Here is a 21243-nt window from a genome sequence, read left to right on the forward strand (position 1 = left end):
GGGTGCACACGTGACCACCGGAGGCCGGCTCCCAGAGCGTCAGGGAGGGGTTACCTGTGGTAAGGTCCCCTGGTGTACATAAGCAACTATGTGATGGGTGGAGCATTGGTGTTGAAGGCACCAACTAAATGAATTGAAGATTTGAAAAGTGGGGGTATCCTTGCACTAAGCCTGACCAGCAAGTGGGCAAAGGACCTACAGAGAAACCAGGAATAACCAAGATGTTTACAGTTTACAAAGAGTAAGGTATTAAGACTGAGAGTGAAGCAATGGAGGGAGAACATTCCATTGTCCGGCTGTGAGGAAGGAAAAGGAACAACCTCCGCGGTAATAGCTAGAGATCTTTGGTTCAGCAGACAGACTAACAGCTGAACAAAAAAACTGTGATGGGCTGTGGAAAATACACTATAATGAAAACCTACAAAACAAACAAAACATTATCCAGAAAAGAGAAGATGATGAGAAAATGTGACCTCTTGAGGCTGGAAACTATGTCAGGTGAAAAAAAATATCCAAGAGCTGAAGTACAGAAAAGTTCTGAGAGATGACGCCTGAGGTGCTTGATGGGCTTGTAACGTTGTGTCCCTTTCAACGCACCCCAGATGTTCGCAAGGCTTGAGGTGGAGCTGACTAGCGGGCCTGGAATTCCTTGGAGCACCTGAATGAGATAGAAGGTAGATTTGCAGAAGGGATGATTTACTGTCAATGTGGTGATGTTCTGAAATGTGGTGGTCTTCGTTGATGCTATAATTTGGGAATGACCACAAAGTTATGACGTTTGACAACATCACATTTTGAGAGACCCTTCCAAAAGAAATCTGGATGGACCTGAAAGTAGGGCAAAGACAAGACCACAGCAAGGGTAGGGATGCCAAGGATTAATCTGAAACAGAACATTTGCTGAAAGAAGACCAGATTTGTGAACTCTTGGGGCCAGATGTAGCAATTTCCGCATTTGCGATTCGGAAATTGCAAGTCGGTGCGACTCGCAATTTCCAAATCACAAATTCGGATGCAGAACGGTGTCTCAGACATCGTCTGCGAGTCGCTATGGGGTCGCAAAGACCCACCTCATTAATATTCATGAGGTGGGTCGCATTTTGCGACCCCATTGCGAGTCCCTGCACTCACGGGGACGGTGGCCTGCTGGAGACAGCAGACCTCCATGTCTGTGACTGCTTTTTAAATAAAGCAGTTTTTTTTTGTATTGCAGCCCGTCATCCTTAAAGGAAAACGAGTTGCAATACAAAAAAAATAACAAAACCATTTGCTTTCGTTTTGGACCACTGCCTGCTCTGAAAAAACATCTTTGGCAACATTCACAAAGGGGAAGGGGTCCCATGGGGACCCCTTCCTTTTTTCTAATGGGTTACCACCAGGTGACACTGGTGGTAACTGCGAATTGCTTTGCGACCGCGGTCACAAAGGAATTTAGCATCACGGTGCGAGTCGCAAATAGGAAGGGGACACCCCTTCCTAGTTGCGAGTCGCATTCACATTTTGAGAGTCAGTACCGACTCACAAAATGTGAATGAGCATCGCGATGAGCATTTTGCATGGCGCAAACTGCGATTTTCGCAGTTTGCACCATGCAAAATGCTTCCTACATCTGGCCCTTGGTTAATTTTAGAAACATAATGAGTAGCATGAGATCCATTCGCAGATCCTTCAATTGTCACCAGGACAATGTAGGAGCAAGAGTTATTTGCACTCTTTGTTGAGATGCATTGGACAAGCAAATTGATTGTGGTGGTCAAATCAGAGGTGAATGATGACGTGTACTTCAAGGACATAATGCAGATTGTCTGAAACAGGCGATTGATAGACTATCTTTCCATATTTCTACTTCTCTTAGTCACATACTACAAACTTTTATTTATCTTTCTTGTTTCTTCAGGACATTGATTAGCCTGCCAGCTGGATTCAAAGTAAATCAAATAGAAAACTTTCTATTAAAACATTTAAGAAGTTAGACAACATTCTTTCTACGTTTGTGAACTTAGATGGTTTCATGAGTAGGTTGTAATGGAGATGTGTCGCTATAGGAGACTAGATAATCAGTCCAGGCAGACTGTCATGCCTTTATGGAACCTGAGTCACTCATGAGGCTCCAAAGCACTGGTTCAGTAGGATTTATTTAGCTGGGAGTGCATCAGAAGATTCTGCAGTCAACCCTACGGAATGGACTCATCTGCTATGTGTACTTGGTGTTTCTTTAGTTAAACATCTATGGTTTGGTGATTCACACCTGATGAAGTGACAGGATTGATTGATCATCTACATATGCCTTTCTCTCTAGTATATGGGTTACAGTGTGTGGCTGTGGTCCACATATATTAAGGCTTTCTGCGGCCGCAAAGGGTCTGATTCGCAAAATCAAGTGATTTGCATTTGCAAAAATGCCTTTTTGTATGTACTAAACACAAATTGCAATTCGGTAAAACATTACCAAATCTCAATTTGCGCATGCGAGTACATACCAAATCGGTATTTGGAAGGGGCCTGTTTTAGTGTGTTCCTCTCAAATACCAATGCGGAATGTAATGCATTAATCTTTTGCAACTGGAATCCAGTCACAAAACATTAATATATTACCAACTGCACAAAGGTAATAGTAATCCATTCACAAACGATAAGGGGTCCTCAAGTGACCCCTTCCCCTTTTTGAATGTTGACAAAAAAAAATTCTCCTAATTTTAAACTTTTCTTTTTTTTTACACCCATGTGCTGCATGTAAAAGCACACAAATGATTACTTTATTTAAAAGCAATCACAGATATGATGGTCTGCTGATCCCTGTGATTGTAGCCATCTGTAGTGGGTCGCAATTTGTGACCTTCCTCATGCATATTAATTAAGTAAGTTAGTTTATGCCCCCTTGCAAATGGTGATTTTGAGATTCAACCTATTAGCACATAGGTCAGTTTGGAAAATTGAAATCGAATCATTAAAAGATGGAGTGCAATTTGTGACCACTTTAGGACCTGCTGCCAAATGCACCTAGGGTTGATACCGCGACAGTATAACATTGGGATGCTTAGAACTGTGCTAGTGAAATACCACAATATGGACCGTTTCAGAAGTGTGAGCATTGTGAAGTCTTGTGTTTTCCGGTGATGCACCTGTTGTCAGTGTACATATATTTTCATATATAACAGACAACTGCACCAGCTGCACTATTATTCAAGCAAAATATTTGTAACATTTTACCTTAAATACAATGTGAGTTGATTGACCAACGTTAGTGCATCCCTTGACATATTTTTTCTACAATTTGTTCTGTATAATGTTTTCAGACATCCATTACTTTTGTATGATTGACTTTGGGTTGAACGTGGAATCTTCTGATACACTCCACACTGAATACATCCTTTAGAACCGTTGTTTCTGAGACTCACATAAGTCACTATGCGGCACGTCTCACTGCACTTTAGACATTACGCACAAAGATAGGATTACCATGGTGATTAGATGGAAATCATCTCTGCAAAACAGAGATGGATTGTCATATTTAATGCTGCCATTGTACAGTGTACAAATATAGCACTCTCCAAAATGAGCCCCCGTGATACGGATGGCATTAAGTTTAGCACACTCTATTTTTTGGTTGCGCTCTGTCGTGAACAGCCACTTTCAGCAATGGGCTATGGCACGTAAGGAGGTGAGATCTTTGGAATTACTGCTCACGCCACGTACTCCAACTACTTTACCCTGACACCAACAGTACTCAATCTGTCACTAAGTGTTGCACACAAGCATAGCTCTCAGCCCACTACACCGAGCTATCTCAAACAATCTACACTCCTTGGAGCAGTATCTGAACACATGCTCACTGAAGAAACAGTGCACAGCCATCATTTAAAAAACACAAACAAGAAGAAATAAGGACACACCAAGCATCCCCAGTTAAAATATTACAACTGTTTCTGGTTAGTGCTGATTATGCGTCAAGACTGAGAGCTCAAATTACCCACCAGATTAAATAAGAATATGTAGAATTGATTCATTTAGGACATGTGAGCTACAACCAGACTTAAAGGTTCAGAAACTGTCATGAAAAACAACCAACCAATCTGACTACATTCCCTAAAAACTAATTCTGAAAGGGAGTAAGGGCTGCTACCATATAAAAGAACCCTAATTTAATTTTGAAAACCAAAAAGTGATGAAATCAAAAAACTAACGTACAAACTTCTATTCAATTTCCAAACATATTGTACTAAGTCAACTTTGTCAGCAAGAGCACTCCATTGTAAACATGTCCATTAAATCAATGTTACATGCGTACACACATATTAAAGCATGAAGAATCATCTGACATTGCACGTGACTGATCATCATCACATAAAAATACACCAAGCTTTAGACACCAATTCAAAAAATAAAAGACTAAGAGACATTATATTTTATGACAACCACACCCGAGTAGAACCACACATACCCTTTCAGACAAGCACACAACAAACACATATCAAGACAACACCACACTACCAGTCCAAGTCAAAACCACACAATCACCATTACATGGAAACTCCTACATTCATACATCAAAACAATCACCATAGTACACACTCAAAACCAACAGCATACACCAACACAAATCTAATAAAAAAGCACTTCAGTATACATACTTCAACACAATTACAAGCACATTAAAGGATAGTTGCAAACACATCTGATTTTAACTTTTTCTTTTAAGGTTTAGCAAAATTAACAAAGCGCTATCAAAGTCACAGAGCCACAACTGTACAGGAATAAACCTATATTGATAACTATAAACATCACCTATAACACACACAGACAACTTAATATCAACTGTCACAAACCTGCAAACACTATCATAGTTCTTTACACACAACCATTTACACAAGACCATGATAGGTTCCCACATCAACTATCATGCACCCACACGGCAAACAATTAGCAAAAGGACTGTACTGTCCTGTAATCTTACTGTAATCTTACTCTGTACATCATAATGTTCTAGCACAATTCTAATCACTGATAATAATTGTTTCAAACATGTAAACTAATGACTTAGTACAGTAGGTTTGGGTGTGATTGTGAAGTTTGTACCTTTGGATTTCATCACTTTTTGGTTTAAATTAAAGTTTTTTTTAAATCACAGTAAATCTTAATTACTTTTCAGCCTGTACTGAGCACCACACAACAATCATGCAGTGTGGAATGGGGTACAAGAGCCGTGGGCTTTGGGTGTCTGAAGGTAACATGAGTTACTTACTGTAGTTTCTGCAGTACACAACTTGGGGATTTCAACCCTTCACAGAGCTGTTTCACTCCGGAGTCCCCCACATTATTTCCAACAAGGCACAGCTCGGAGAGGGTCTGGTGTGTCCTGAGAATCGACGACAGATGTTGACAAGCAGAGCTTGTGAGGGAGCAGCTATTTACCCTAGAGGAGAAAGAGAGAAAAAGAGAATTAAAACATTGTAATGTTGGGAGCTCCATTGAAAACAATGGATTAGAACATTGGAATGTTGGGAGCTCCACTGAAAACAATGTATTAGAACATTGGAATGCTGGGAGCTCCATTGAAAACAATGGAGTGTTCCGTGCTTCTAATGGCCAGAAGCCCAGAGCGGAAACATTCCAATGTTTGTTTGTTCACAGAGCCGGAGGGAGTTTAGATCTGTGAGGCCTTTGTTTTATTTCTTAGAACATTCTGCCCTTGAGCGGCGGAATGTTCTAACACCCTTATAGTCCTTCGTAACTGGCTATATGACCATTAAACTCCCCCTTTAATGGGCTGTTTAGTCCGCTACTGTGGGCTCTAAGACTATAGTGGAACATTACACAAAGCAACTAGAACTGATCCGCACATGTACGACTCATAAAACAGGAGTGAAGGGACTAAGGATAATCGTTTCAGTATTTCCATCATCACAACTAGGCAAACAGATGATGGCTCTACGGCACAGTAGTAGTAAGAGTATTGGCAGGTGCAGTAGAAGGTAGTATTGGCTGCACTGAGTAGAGAAAGTTGAAGTAGTACTGGGGAGTTGTAGTAATAGTAATACTAATGGATGATGTCACTGACTGTAAAACTAATAGTTGCTAGTAGGACCAGCAGTGCTAGTAGTATTTAGTAGTGGTAAGATTACTACATAGAGGTCAACACATAGGGGCTGAGTAAGTGAGAAAAATGTACACAGGCCAACACACAGGGGCTGAGTAAATGAGAATAATGTATACAGGCCAACACACGGGCCGAGTAAAAGAGAATAATGTATACAGGCCAACACATAGTGGCTGAGTTAACGAGAATGATGTATATAGGCCAACACATAGGGACTGAGTAAATTAAAATAATGTATATAGGCCAACACATAGGGGCTGAGTAAAAGAGAATAATGTATACAGGCCAACACATAGGGGCTGAGTAAATTAAAATAATGTATACAGCTCAACACATAAGGGCTGAGTAAATGAGAATAATGTATACAGGCCAACACATAAGGGCTGAGTAAATGAGAATAATGTATATAGGCCAACACATAGGGGCCGAGTATAACGAGAATAATGTATGCAGGTCAACACATAAGGGCTGAGTAGATGAGAATAATGTATACAGCTCTACACATAAGGGCTGAGTAAATGAGAATGATGTACAAGGGCCAACACATATGGGCTGAGTAAATGAGAATAATGTATAAAGGCCAACACATAGGGGCTGAGTAAAAGAGAATAATGTATACAGGCCAACACATAGGGGCTGAGTGAATGAGAGTAATGTATACAGACCAACACATAGGAGCTGAGTAAATGAGAATAATGTATACAGGCCAACACGTACGGGCTGAGTAAATGAGAATAGTGTATACAGGCCAACACATAGGGGCTGAGTAAACGAGAATAAAGTATATAGGCCACCACACAGGGGCTGAGTAAATAAAAATAATGTATTAAGGCCAACACATAAGAGCTGAGTAAATGAGAAAAATGTATACAGGCCAACACATAGGGGCTGAGTGAATGAGAGTAATGTATACAGACCAACACATAGGAGCTGAGTAAATGAGAATAATGTATACAGGCCAACACATACGGGCTGAGTAAATGAGAATAGTGTATACAGGCCAACACATAGGGGCTGAGTAAACGAGAATAAAATATATAGGCCAAAACACAGGGGCTGAGTAAATGAAAATAATGTATTAAGGCCAACACATAAGAGCTGAGTAAATGAGAAAAATGTATACAGGCCAACACATAGGGGCTGAGTAAATGAGAATAATGTATACAGGCCAACACATAGGGGCTGAGTAAATGAGAATAATGTATACATGCCAAAACATAGGGGCTGAGTAAATGAGAATAATGTAGATAGGCCAATGCATAGGGGCTGAGTAAATTAGAATAATGTATACAGGCCAACACAAAGGGGCTGAGTAAATGAGAATAATGTATACAGATCAACACATAAGGGCTGAGTACATGAGAATAATTTATACAGCTCTACACATGGGGGCTGAGTAAATGAGAATAATGTATATAGGCGAACACATAGGGGCTGAGTAAATGAGAATAATGTATACAGGCCAACACACAGGGGCTGAGTAAATGAGAATAATGTATACAGGCCAACACACAGGGGTTGAGTAAATGAGAATAATGTATACAGGCCAACACATAGGGGCTGAGTAAATGAGAATAATTTATACAGGCCAACACATATTGGCTGAGTAAATGAGAATAATGTATACAGGGCAACATCACAACACTAAATAAAATGATGGATGGAGTGTTGAAACTTTTCAAACACTCAACCCCGGTCACAGATATGGGTTTCATCCATTTTTCTTTTGCTCACCATGACACCCCAGTTTGGACCCAGCCATATGCAAATAAGTCTTGACCTTGTCCCCCATGGGACAGTCCAGCCCGAACTGCCAGGTCAGGTCCCCTCTGGACCGGAAACAAGCATCCTGGGACCGGTTTCAGGGTATCACGTCTCTTTAGCCAGGCTAGCATGAATCCAGTGGCACAGTGTATACAGGCCAACACATAGGGGCTGAGTAAATGAGAATAATGTATACAGGCCAACACATGGGGCTGAGTAAATGAGAATAATGTATACAGGCCAACACATGGGGCTGAGTAAATGAGAATAATGTATACAGGCCAACACATAGGGGCAAGTAAATGAGAATACTTTCTACAGCTCTACACATAGGGGCTGAGTAAATGAGAATAATGTATACAGGCCAACACATAAGGGCTGAGTAAATGAGAATAATGTATATAGGCCAACACATAGGGGCCGAGTATAACGAGAATAATGTATGCAGGTCAACACATAAGGGCTGAGTAGATGAGAATAATGTATACAGCTCTACACATAAGGGCTGAGTAAATGAGAATGATGTACAAGGGCCAACACACAGGGGCTGAGTAAATGAGAATAATGTATAAAGGCCAACACATAGGGGCTGAGTAAAAGAGAATAATGTATACAGGCCAACACATAGGGGCTGAGTGAATGAGAGTAATGTATACAGACCAACACATAGGAGCTGAGTAAATGAGAATAATGTATACAGGCCAACACGTACGGGCTGAGTAAATGAGAATAGTGTAAACAGGCCAACACATAGGGGCTGAGTAAACGAGAATAAAGTATATAGGCCACCACACAGGGGCTGAGTAAATTAAAATAATGTATTAAGGCCAACACATAAGAGCTGAGTAAATGAGAAAAATGTATACAGCCCAACACATAGGGGCTGAGTAAATGAGAATAATGTATACAGGCCAACACATAGGGGCTGAGTAAATGAGAATAATGTATACATGCCAAAACATAGGGGCTGAGTAAATGAGAATAATGTAGATAGGCCAATGCATAGGGGCTGAGTAAATTAGAATAATGTATACAGGCCAACACAAAGGGGCTGAGTAAATGAGAATAATGTATACAGATCAACACATAAGGGCTGAGTACATGAGAATAATTTATACAGCTCTACACATGGGGGCTGAGTAAATGAGAATAATGTATATAGGCGAACACATAGGGGCTGAGTAAATGAGAATAATGTATACAGGCCAACACACAGGGGCTGAGTAAATGAGAATAATGTATACAGGCCAACACATAGGGGCTGAGTAAATGAGAATAATTTATACAGGCCAACACATATTGGCTGAGTAAATTAGAATAATGTATACAGGGCAACACATGGGGCTGAGTAAATGAGAATAATGTATACAGGGCAACACATAGGGGCTGTGTAAATGAGAATAATGTATACAGGGCAACATCACAACACTAAATAAAATGATGGATGGAGTGTTGAAACTTTTCAAACACTCACCCCCGGTCACAGATATGGGTTTAATCCATTATTCTTTTGCTCACCATGCCACCCCAGTTTGGACCCAGCCATCTGCAAATAAGTCTCGACCTTGTTCCCCATGGGACAGTCCAGCCCGAACTGCCAGGTCAGGTCCCCTCTGGACCGGAAACAAGCATCCTGGGACCGGTTTCAGGGTATCACGTCTCTTTAGCCAGGCTAGCATGAATCCAGTGGCACAGTGTATACAGGCCAACACATAGGGGCTGAGTAAATGAGAATAATGTATACAGGCCAACACATGGGGCTGAGTAAATGAGAATAATGTATACAGGCCAGCACATAGGGGCTGAGTAAATGAGAATAATGTATACAGGCCAACACACAGGGGCGAGTAAATGAGAATACTTTCTACAGCTCTACACATAGGGGCTGAGTAAATGAGAATAATGTATACAGCCCAACACATAGGGGCTGAGTAAATGAGACTAATGTATAAAGGCCAACACATAGGGGCTGAGTAAAAGAGAATAATGTATACAGGCCAACACATAGGGGCTGAGTGAATGAGAGTAATGTATACAGACCAACACATAGGAGCTGAGTAAATGAGAATAATGTATACAGGCCAACACGTACGGGCTGAGTAAATGAGAATAGTGTATACAGGCCAACACATAGGGGCTGAGTAAACGAGAATAAAGTATATAGGCCACCACACAGGGGCTGAGTAAATGAAAATAATGTATTAAGGCCAACACATAAGAGCTGAGTAAATGAGAAAAATGTATACAGCCCAACACATAGGGGCTGAGTAAATGAGAATAATGTATACAGGCCAACACATAGGGGCTGAGTAAATGAGAATAATGTATACATGCCAAAACATAGGGGCTGAGTAAATGAGAATAATGTAGATAGGCCAATGCATAGGGGCTGAGTAAATTAGAATAATGTATACAGGCCAACACAAAGGGGCTGAGTAAATGAGAATAATGTATACAGATCAACACATAAGGGCTGAGTACATGAGAATAATTTATACAGCTCTACACATGGGGGCTGAGTAAATGAGAATAATGTATATAGGCGAACACATAGGGGCTGAGTAAATGAGAATAATGTATACAGGCCAACACACAGGGGCTGAGTAAATGAGAATAATGTATACAGGCCAACACATTGGGGCTGAGTAAATGAGAATAATTTATACAGGCCAACACATATTGGCTGAGTAAATGAGAATAATGTATACAGGGCAACACATAGGGGCTGAGTAAATGAGAATAATGTATACAGGCCAACATCACAACACTAAATAAAATGATGGATGGAGTGTTGAAACTTTTCAAACACTCACCCCCGGTCACAGATATGGGTTTAATCCATTATTCTTTTGCTCACCATGCCACCCCAGTTTGGACCCAGCCATCTGCAAATAAGTCTCGACCTTGTTCCCCATGGGACAGTCCAGCCCGAACTGCCAGGTCAGGTCCCCTCTGGACCGGAAACAAGCATCCTGGGACCGGTTTCAGGGTATCACGTCTCTTTAGCCAGGCTAGCATGAATCCAGTGGCACAGTGTATACAGGCCAACACATAGGGGCTGAGTAAATGAGAATAATGTATACAGGCCAACACATGGGGCTGAGTAAATGAGAATAATGTATACAGGCCAGCACATAGGGGCTGAGTAAATGAGAATAATGTATACAGGCCAACACACAGGGGCTGAGTAAATGAGAATAATGTATACAGGCCAACACACAGGGGCGAGTAAATGAGAATACTTTCTACAGCTCTACACATAGGGGCTGAGTAAATGAGAATAATGTATACAGCCCAACACATAGGGGCTGAGTAAATGAGAATAATGTATACAGGCCAACACATAGGGGCGAGTAAATGAGAATTCTTTCTACAGCTCTACACATAAGAGCTGAGTAAATGAGAAAAATGTATACAGGCCAACACATAGGGGCTGAGTAAATGAGAATAATGTATACAGGCCAACACATAGGGGCTGAGTAAATGAGAATAATGTATACATGCCAACACATAGGGGCTGAGTAAATGAGAATAATGTATACAGCCCAACACATAGGGGCTGAGTAAATGAAAATAATGTATACAGGCCAACACATAGGGGCCGAGTATAACGAGAATAATGTGTACAGGCCAACACACAGGGGCTGACTGAATGAGAACAATGTGTACAGGCCAACACACGGGCCGAGTAAAAGAGAATAATGTATACAGGCCAACACATAGGGGCTGAGTAAATGAGAATAATGTGTACAGGCCAACACACAGGGGCTGACTGAATGAGAACAATGTGTACAGGCCCACAGATATGTGCCAAGCAAATAAGGCTAATGTACAGAGGCCAACAGACGGAGGGCTGAGCAAATGAAAATAATAAAAAGAAGCCAACCAACAGGGGGCGGTCACATGAGAAGAGTGTGTTGAGGCCAGTTGCAGCACCCAGACAAATGAATTAAGTGTTTTAGATGAACAAATAGTTGCTTTGTAAGTAAGAAAATATGGAGGGCAATGGTTAGAGGGGGTGCAAAGGCTAGTGGTGGAGTAAATGTCAAGCTTTTCATCCAGATGATCCCCCAGATAATAACCGAACATCTTTGGGACATCAGCAGCTAGCCCGAGCAGAGTTTTGTTTTGCCAGGTCTTAGGCGCTTCCCTCTACAGCTGCAGATTAAGAGCCACTCAGCAGTAAATCATGTCTAGCATTTTTATGCCTTCGTGCTTGATAATGAAACATGTTTTCGAGATGTCGCCTGATTTTAGTGGACTACTGCCCCTAGGGGCATATTTACAAGAAAGTGGTGCAGCACGGCGCTGCGCTAAACGTGGCAGAGCTGCACTGCGTCACTTCAGAAACGCAGGGATGTGCCGTATTTACAATATCACGGTGCACCCCTGCGTTTCCCCCTGCGCTCGTGCTATATGTAACAGGCGAGTGCCAAAGCAGGCACTCTTGCACCATCGTGCGCCCTTCCTTCATATAAACAATCAATAATGGTGATTTGTTTGTTCTATGTGTGCTGCATTCTGCAGCACGCATGGAAACAGCAGTAACAAGGAGAAATAAAAGTATTCCTCCTCGCCACGCTAACACTGCCCCTGGGGGGACGTTAGTTTTTGATGCTGCCTCAAATTTACATTTCCTTGTAAATCTGGGCAGTGCCAAAAACAGTGGATGTTGCAGGGGAATGCCCACAGCCACACCCACTGCACGCCCCTCTGCCGCAGAAAACTGCATTGGGGGGCCCATAATAACGAGGCGGCGTTAAGCCCCAAATATGTGTAAATATGGCGCAGGGCACAGCGCCACCAGAGCGTCACAAAAAGTGCTGGTCCGGTGGCGCTAGGGGCTTGTAAATATGCCCCGTACTGTGGTAATGTCCTGCAGTGTTCTATTGTGTAAATTCATCAGAGAAAGGAGGCATGTCTGTGATTTATGCAAGAGAGAAACAGCTACCAAGGAAGGAGGTATTAACCAAAGGTGCGTTGACTCTGTGTTACAGTCCACCGAGAAGATCCAACACTCTAATGTCCATGGAGCCTGAACCACTCACAATAGGCGGGGCAGGATCGGTGCTGAGACTCTTACACCTAGAGTCTGAGGACCCACAGCACACCTCTGCTGCATCCTTAGCCCACCCAGTGTAATACATTCATGTAGATCCATAACTACAGCCTAGATGGGATTTTCCCTGAAGGAGTTGGGATCACCATCGAAGCTTCACAAGAAGTATCGTAGTCACACAACTTCCTTATTGTTTTTTTATCATTTGTGACAGCAAGGTAGCATCTTCCACCATGCCTTTTGTACAACTAAAGATTACAGAAGGCATTGTGCACCATCCATGTTAAAGACAAATGCAAACAAATCGGGAAAATAGTGGTAAACAGACTGACTCAGGTGGCTGCACACGTAGCTCACCCAGACCAAGGCACTGTCAGGCTGAGCAGAAACACAACACACAATCTTAGATAACTAGCACATTACAAGAGTGTGGACTGCTAGGGGGAATTCACATTGGCATCATTAGATGCTGCAAAGAAGGATACACCAGCGAGGGACCCACTTTCAGGTGCTTCTTTTTGGCATGTGTATTGGTCAATTTCATTCAACCCCCTCAACATGGCTGATGTGCTCTGGAATGTACTTTTCAGACTAAATGGGAGTTCTCTGGCCAAGTGTGCCAAGAATCTTGAAATGACACCAGCTGTTTGCTGAATGGATAAGGCTACAAGAAGATCCCTGCTTTGCGATTCGATATGTAGAGGGTGTGTGGGCACTGCCACTCTCAACGCTCCAATAGGCCACTCAGGGAGCCTGCCCCGCAGACGGGATATCCGTTCTACACTTCACCCTCCAGCATAGGTTCATCCCAAAGATGTCATCCAAGACTGAGTTCCACAAGAGACTGCCTGGTCTATTAATCAATCAAAGACTCTTTACTCGATTTTGAGTAAAAAATCATATAAGCACAGACTGCACAGTCAGTTCAGCTCAAGTTCTTGGATATGGACTGCTGCTGATTTGCGTATGGGCTCAAAAGTCGGTCCTATTAATCTAGAGAGAACAATGTTTGACTCCCATGAAAGAGAATGGGGGAAGGCCTTCCTAAGACAGTCAAAGAAATCTGTGATAAAAGGGATAGTGAAAAAAAATTCTGTGAGGACCAGTGCACTGAAGGAGTATCCTGGACATACCAGTACGTAATTGACTGTTACCGCCTTACCGGAATGTAAGCACATCTAACTGACCAATAATCTCAGCAGCACTTGATCACATCCCACAACCAGTGTGAGTTAGTCTTCTACAGAATTCAGGGCCACCAGGCAGTCACTGTACCAATATTGCTTGATGTACCTGGAAACTCAAGAACCAGATGCTAATCTGAGCTCACTGGATGTCAGGAAACTCTTTTTAGGTCTGGCTCCACAGCTATAACTTCCTCTTAGCAATAGATAGTGGGTTTTGGGTCAGTCCCTCTTAACGATTGGCTTGGTGGATCAGCTCCCTTCAGCCACTGCTTTGAGACAGTGTCAATCACGCCTCGGCTCAGCCTAGCGGGTGCCCCCCCCTCACAATCCTAATATTGGTTGTGAGATTACTATTGCACCTCCTAGGGAGCGCTTGCATTGTAATGACGTAGGCACACAGTTTTCAGGAACAGCAATAGCTAGCAGGGAGAATTTGGTGTATTCAGAAGCTCTTGTAAGGAAGAAGGCTTTTTCCACTAAAATCAGCACATTCCGCACAATCAACAAACACACACACAGGTTTGCAGTAAGAAACTACATAAATACACTGTTGTAATTTTCAGGTGTTATTCTTCAATGAAATACTTTTGTGCAAAAAGATGCTTAAAATGCAAAACACATGATTTCATTAATAAGAAAGATTTATAGTGTATTAAACTTTCTTTTAGAAAATCTGCACAGTAAGTGTTTTGTTTTAGGTGATTCATATTGCTTTTAGGGATAAAGTTCACCTTCCTATTGATTTGATTTCTTGGCCCTGGGCATGCATCTCCGCATTGATGAGCCCCTGGTCTGGTATGGCAGGAGAACATTTTACAGGGAGTGACTCAAGGGAACTCTCTGACTTTCAGAGCTCTGGTAACACACCCCTCGCCCTTTTATCACTCCGGTGATGTGGGTTGTTTGCATTTCCAAGGGTAAAGAGCGGCCATCTTGGAGTAGGGATTTCCAATGAAGGTAATGAAAACCCCATTCCAGGATGAGTGAACTGTGAACCAACTCAAAAAGAGATTTCTACACATGTTTTACAACAACATACCTTCCTGTGCATCAAAAAGTATGAGTCATCTCAGCTGACACTTACCCAAGAGTCTGTATTTTGCATCTTGCCTCCATCAGTCCTTCACAGAGCTGCTGTACTCCAGAGTCGCCAAGTTCATTTCCGCCCAGATCCAGTTCTGTGAGAGATGTATTTGTACGGAGGAGAGAGGCGATATCACCACAGACTGAGCATGTGAGAGAACATCCATCCATCCTGTCGGGAGAGAAGCAGATTCAAGCCATGGAGAGGAGAGGTCAGTGCATGGGTGGCTAGACAGACAAAGCACAGAGATTGTGTTAAGTCACACCTCCTCCGGGACCTTTGACCTGGACCTGGGGAGGCTGTAGACAGAGAGACACCTGCAGTGAGAGAGTGAACAGGTAGAGTTAGAAGCTAGAGGGAGTAACCACAAGCGAGCTTATCTAGTGTCCAGGAAGACAATATCTGATGGCAGCTTCTTCCGGGGAGGCCAGACCATAATCAGAAGCTGAAAATGGGAGGCTGAGGAGAGGAAAATAAAGCTGAAACCTCAAACAAGTGACATGTGCAACAAAGAGAAGTCCGTAAGGCATCCTTCAATACTGAATTCAGAAGACCACGATTGAAGACACACTAAATTATTCCAGTCGTGAAGGTTTAAAGAATGACAGTAGCAGAGAAGACACAATGAATAAAGACCAGCACTGAATACCAAAAGAATGAGGCCAGCACTGATGAGCAAAGGAATGAGAACAGCACTAAACACCAAAGAAAGGGGACTAGTTCTGAACAACAAAAGAATGACACAACACCAGCATTAAAAACCAAAGTTATAGGCCCGTCCTAAGAACAAAGAGATGAAACATGAACTTAACATCATGGAGATGAGACAAACACTGGAGAACAAAGGGAGGAGAACAGCACTAAAGACTAAAGGGGTGAGACAAGCTCTGATGACCAAAGACTTGAGACCATCAGTGAAAACCAAAGGTATAGTCTGAGCTGGAGAGCAAATGGATTAAACCAACAGTAAAGACCACAAGGGTGAGGCCAGCACTGAAGACTAAAGGAAGGGGACTGGTTCCGAACACCAAAAGGGTGACACAAGACCAGTATTAAAAACCAAAGTTATAGGACTGTCTGAAGAAAAAAGACGAGACATGAACTGAACACCAAGGAGGTGAACCAGTAACTGGCGAGCAGAGGGAGGAGAACAGGTATGAGTCAAGCTGAAGACCAAAGGGATTAGACCAGCACTGACTACCAAAGGGATGGCACCAACACTAAAGACCAGAGGATGAGAGCAGCACTGCAGAGCAAAAGAGGTAACACCAGAACTGAATACCACAGGGACAAAACTAGTAGTGAAGAGCAGAAAGTTGAGACCATCATTAAAAACCATAGCTATGAGCCCCGCTGAAAATCGAAGAGATGAGACATGAGCACTAACGAAATGACAAGAACTGAAGAACCAAGGGATGAGACCAGTAGTAAAGTCCAAAAAGTTGATACCAGCATTGAAAACTAAAGGTACTGGGCCCAGTTAAAAACCAAAGGAAGTAGATCAAAGAGAAGAGACCTGTGGTGAAGAGCAAAGAAATGAGACATAAACTGCAGAGTAAAGGAATGAGGACAGCAGTTAATATCGAAAGGATGGCAACAGACCAGGAGCCCAAAGAGATGAGCCCATAGCTAAAATGGAAAATGTGAGAGCAGCGAGCAACACTCAAGGGGTGAGGTATCCAACATATTTTGTGCTGTCAATGCCAGATTGAAATTCTAGGCGCCATCAGTGAATAAGTAGGCATGAGTCAAGATATTTTGTAAAATAATTATGGTGATGAGGATCCCAGCATGACTCTGCAGTCAGTCTTAGTGGACATTAGACAGTTATAGCAGGCACTGAGCAAAGAATATGGAGATGGGCATTTATGGTGCGGTGGGCAGGAAAGGATGCAAACCATTAAAGAAAAGCTACTGAGTTAGGGCAATCAAGCAGCTTGGTGGTATCCAACACATCGAAGGTGGTGGCAAGGTCAAGCAGCTCCAGTGTAGCCAGGGAGCCTCCGTCAATAATCCTTGAGATGCAGTCAGTCATGCCAGGGAGCTTCCGTCAATAATCCTTGAGATGCTGTCAGTCATGCCAGGGAGCCTCCGTCAATATTCCTTGAGATGCAGTCAGTCATGTCAGGGAGCCTCCGTCAATAATCTTTGAGATGTTGTCAGTCATGCCAGTCATGCCAGGGAACCTCCTTCAATAATCCTTGAGATGCTGTCAGTCGTGCCAGGGAGCCTTTGTTAATAATCCCTGAGATGCTGTCAGTCATGCCAGGGAACCTCCGTCAATATTCCTTGAGATGCAGTCAGTCATGCCAGGGAGCCTTTGTTAACAATCCTTGAGATGCTGTCAGTCATGCCAGGGAACCTCCGTCAATAATCCTTGAGATGTTGTCAGTCATGCCAGGGAGCCTCTGTCAATAATCCTTGTCAATAATCCTTGAGATGTTGTAAATCATGCCAGGGAGCCTCTGTCAATAATCCTTGAGATGTTCTCAGTCATGCCAGGGAGCCTTCGTTAATAATCCTTGAGATGCTGTCAGTCATGCCAGGGAACCTCTATCAATAATCCTTGAGTTGTTGTCAGTCATGCCAGGGAGCCTTCGTCAATAATATTGAGATGCTGTCAGTCATGCCAGGGAGCCTTCGTCAATAATCCTTGAAATGCTGTCGGTCATGCCAGGGAGCCTCCGTCAATAATCCTTGAGATGCTGTCAATAATGCCATGGAGACTCCGTCAATAATCCTTGAGATGTCGTCAGTCATGCCGGAGAGCCTCCGTCAATAATCCTTGAGATGCTGTCAATCATGCCATGGAGACTCCGTCCATAATCCTTGAGATGTCGTCAGTCATGCCAGGGAAACTCCGTCAATAATCCGTGAGATGTTGTCAGTCATGCCAGGGAGCCTCTGTCAATAATCCTTGTCAATAATCCTTAAAATGCTGTAAATCATGCCAGGGAACCTCCGTCAATAATCCTTGAGATGTTGTCAGCCATGCCAGGGAGCCTCTGTCAATAATCCTTGAGATGCTGTCAATCATGCCATGAAGTCTCCGTCAATAATCCTTTAGATGTTGTCAGTGATGCCAAGGAGCCTCCGTCAATAATCCTTGAAATGCTGTCAGTCATGCCAGGGAGCCTCCGTCAATAATCCTTGAGATGCTGTCAATCATGCCATGGAGACTCCGTCAATAATCCTTGAGATGTCGTCAGTCACCAGGGATCCTCTGTCAATAATCCTTGAGATGCTGTCAGCCATGCCAGGGAGCCTCCGTCAATAATCCTTGAAATGCTGTCAGTCATGCCAGGGTGCCTCCGTCAATAATCCTTGAGATGCTGTCAGTCATGCCAGGGATTCTCCCTCAATAATCCTTGAGATGCTATCAGTCATGCCAGGGAGCCTCTGTCAATAATCCTTGAGATGTTGTCAGCCATGCCAGGGAGCCTCCGTCAATAATCCTTGAAATGCTGTCAGTCATGCCAGGGAGCCTCCGTCAATAATCCTTGCGATGCCGTCAATCATGCAATGGAGACTCCGTCAATAATCCTTGAGATGTCGTCAATCATGCCGGGGAGCCTCCGTCAATAATCCTTGAGATGCTGTAAATCATGCCAGGGAGCCTCCATCAATAATCCTTGAGATGCTGTCAGTCATGCCAGGGAGCCTTTGTTAATAATCCTTGAGATGCTGTCAGTCATGCCAGGGAACCTCCGTCAATAATCCTTGAGATGTTGCCAGTCATACCAGGGAGCTTCTGTCAATGATCCTTGTCAATAATCCTTGAGATGTTGTCAGTCATGCCAGGGAGCCTCCGTCAATATTCCTTTAGATGGAGTCAGTCATGCCAGGGAGCCTTTGTTAATAATCCTTGAGATGATGTCAGTCATGCAAGGGAACCTCCATCAATAATCCTTGAGATGTTGTCAGTCATGCCAGGGAGCCTCTGTCAATAATCCTTGTCAATAATTCTTGACATGTTGTTAGTCATGCCAGGGAGCCTCTGTCAATAATCCTTGAGATGTTGTCAGTCATGCCAGGGAGCCTCTGTCAATATTCCTTGAGATGCAGTCAGTCATGCCAGGGAGCCTTTGTTAATAATCCTTAACATGCTGTCAGTCATGCCAGGGAACCTCCATCAATAATCCTTGAGATGTTGTCAGTCATGCCAGGGATCCTCTGTCAATAATCCTTGTCAATAATCCTTGAGATGCTGTAAATCATGCCAGGGAGCCTCTGTCAATAATCCTTGAGATGTTGTCAGCCATGCCAGGGAGCCTCCGTCAATAATCCTTGAAATGCTGTCAGTCATGCCAGGGAGCCTCCGTCAATAATCCTTGAGATGCCGTCAATCATGCAATGGAGACTCCGTCAATAATCCTTGAGATGTCGTCAGTCATGCCGGGGAGCCTCCGTCAATAATCCTTGAGATGCTGTAAATCATGCCAGGGAGCCTCCATCAATAATCCTTGAGATGCTATCAGTCATGCCAGGGAGCCTCCGTCAATAATCCTTGAGATGTCGTCAGTCACCAGGGAGCCTCCGTCAATAATCCTTGAGATGCTGTCAGCCATGCCAGGGAGCCTCCGTCAATAATCCTTGAAATGTTGTCAGTCATGCCAGGGAGTCTCCGTCAATAATCCTTCAGGTGCTGTCAATCATGCCATGGAGACTCCCTCAATAATCCTTGAGATGTCGTCAGTCACCAGGGAGCCTCCTTCAATAATCCTTGAGATGCTGTCAGCCATGCCAGGGAGCCTCTGTCAATAATCCTTGAGATACTGTCAGCCATGCCAGGGAGCCTCCGTCAATAATCCTTGAGATGCTGTCAACCATGCCAGGGAACCTCCGCCAGTAATACTTGAGCTGTCGTCAGTCACTAGGGAGCCTCCGTCAATAATCCTTGAGATGCTGTCAGCCATGCCAGGGAGCCTCCGTCAATAATCCTTGAAGTGCTGTCAGTCATGCCAGGGAGCCTCTGTCAATAATCCTTGAGATGCTGTCAATCATGCCATGGAGACTCCGTCAATAATCCTTGAGATGTCATCAGTAACCACGGAGCCTCTGTCAATAACCCTTTAGATGCTGTGAGCCATGTCAGGGAGCCTCTGTCAATAATCCTTGAGATGTCGTCAGTCACCAGGGAGCCTCCATCAATAATCCTTGAGATGCTGTCAGCTATGCCAGGGAGCCTCAGTCAATAATCCTTGAACTGTTGTCAGTCATGCCAGGGAGCCTCCGTCAATAATCCTTGAGATGCTGTCAATCATGCCATGGAGACTCCCTCAATAATCCTTGAGATGTCGTCAGTCACTAGGGAGCCTCCGTCAATAATCCTTGAGATGCTGTCAGTCATGCCATGGAGCCTTTGTTAATAATCCTTGAGATGCTATCAGTCATGCCAGGGAGCCTCCGTCAATAATCCTTGAGATGTCATCAGTCACCAGGAAGCCTCCGTCAATAATCCTTGAGATGCTGTCAGCCATGCCAGGGAGCCTCCATCAATAATCCTTGAAATGTTGTCAGTCATGCCAGGGAGTCTCCGTCAATAATCCTTCAAGTGCTGTCAGTCATGCCATGGAGACGCCCTCAATAATCCTTGAGATGTCGTCAGTCACCAGGGAGCCTCCGTCAATAATCCTTGAGATGCTGTCAGCCATGCCAGGGAGCCTCTGTCAATAATCCTTGAGATACTGTCAGCCATGCCAGGGAGCCTCCGTCAATAATCCTTGAGATGCTGTCAGCCATGCCAGGGAACCTCCGTCAGTAATACTTGAGCTGTCGTCAGTCACTAGGGAGCCTCAGTCAATAATCCTTGAGATGCTGTCAGCCATGCCAGGGAGCCTCCTTCAATAATGCTTGAAGTGCTGTCAGTCATGCCAGGGAGCCTCTGTCAATAATCCTTGAGATGCTGTCAATCATGCCATGGAGACTCCGTCAATAATCCTTGAGATGTCATCAGTAACCACGGAGCCTCTGTCAATAAACCTTGAGATGCTGTCAGCCATGCCAGGGAGCCTCTGTCAATAATCCTTGAGATGTCGTCAGTCACCAGGGA

General features: G+C 43.6%; 1 protein-coding gene across 6 annotated transcripts in view; it reads right to left on the minus strand.

The window, feature by feature from the left end:
• Positions 1-21243, minus strand: part of LOC138295275 (uncharacterized) — a 304183-nt gene that overhangs the window by 190039 nt on the left and 92901 nt on the right. For all 6 annotated transcript variants that reach the window (XM_069233470.1, XM_069233468.1, XM_069233467.1 and 3 more), the window contains 2 exons: positions 15192-15362; positions 5243-5413 (listed from right to left, as the gene is read on the minus strand). In XM_069233470.1, the coding sequence (XP_069089571.1) occupies positions 5243-5413; positions 15192-15362 (342 nt within the window). The remainder of the gene's footprint in view (positions 1-5242; positions 5414-15191; positions 15363-21243) is intronic.

The sequence above is a fragment of the Pleurodeles waltl genome, chromosome 5 (genome assembly GCF_031143425.1).
Source record: "Pleurodeles waltl isolate 20211129_DDA chromosome 5, aPleWal1.hap1.20221129, whole genome shotgun sequence".
NCBI lineage: Eukaryota > Metazoa > Chordata > Amphibia > Caudata > Salamandridae > Pleurodeles > Pleurodeles waltl.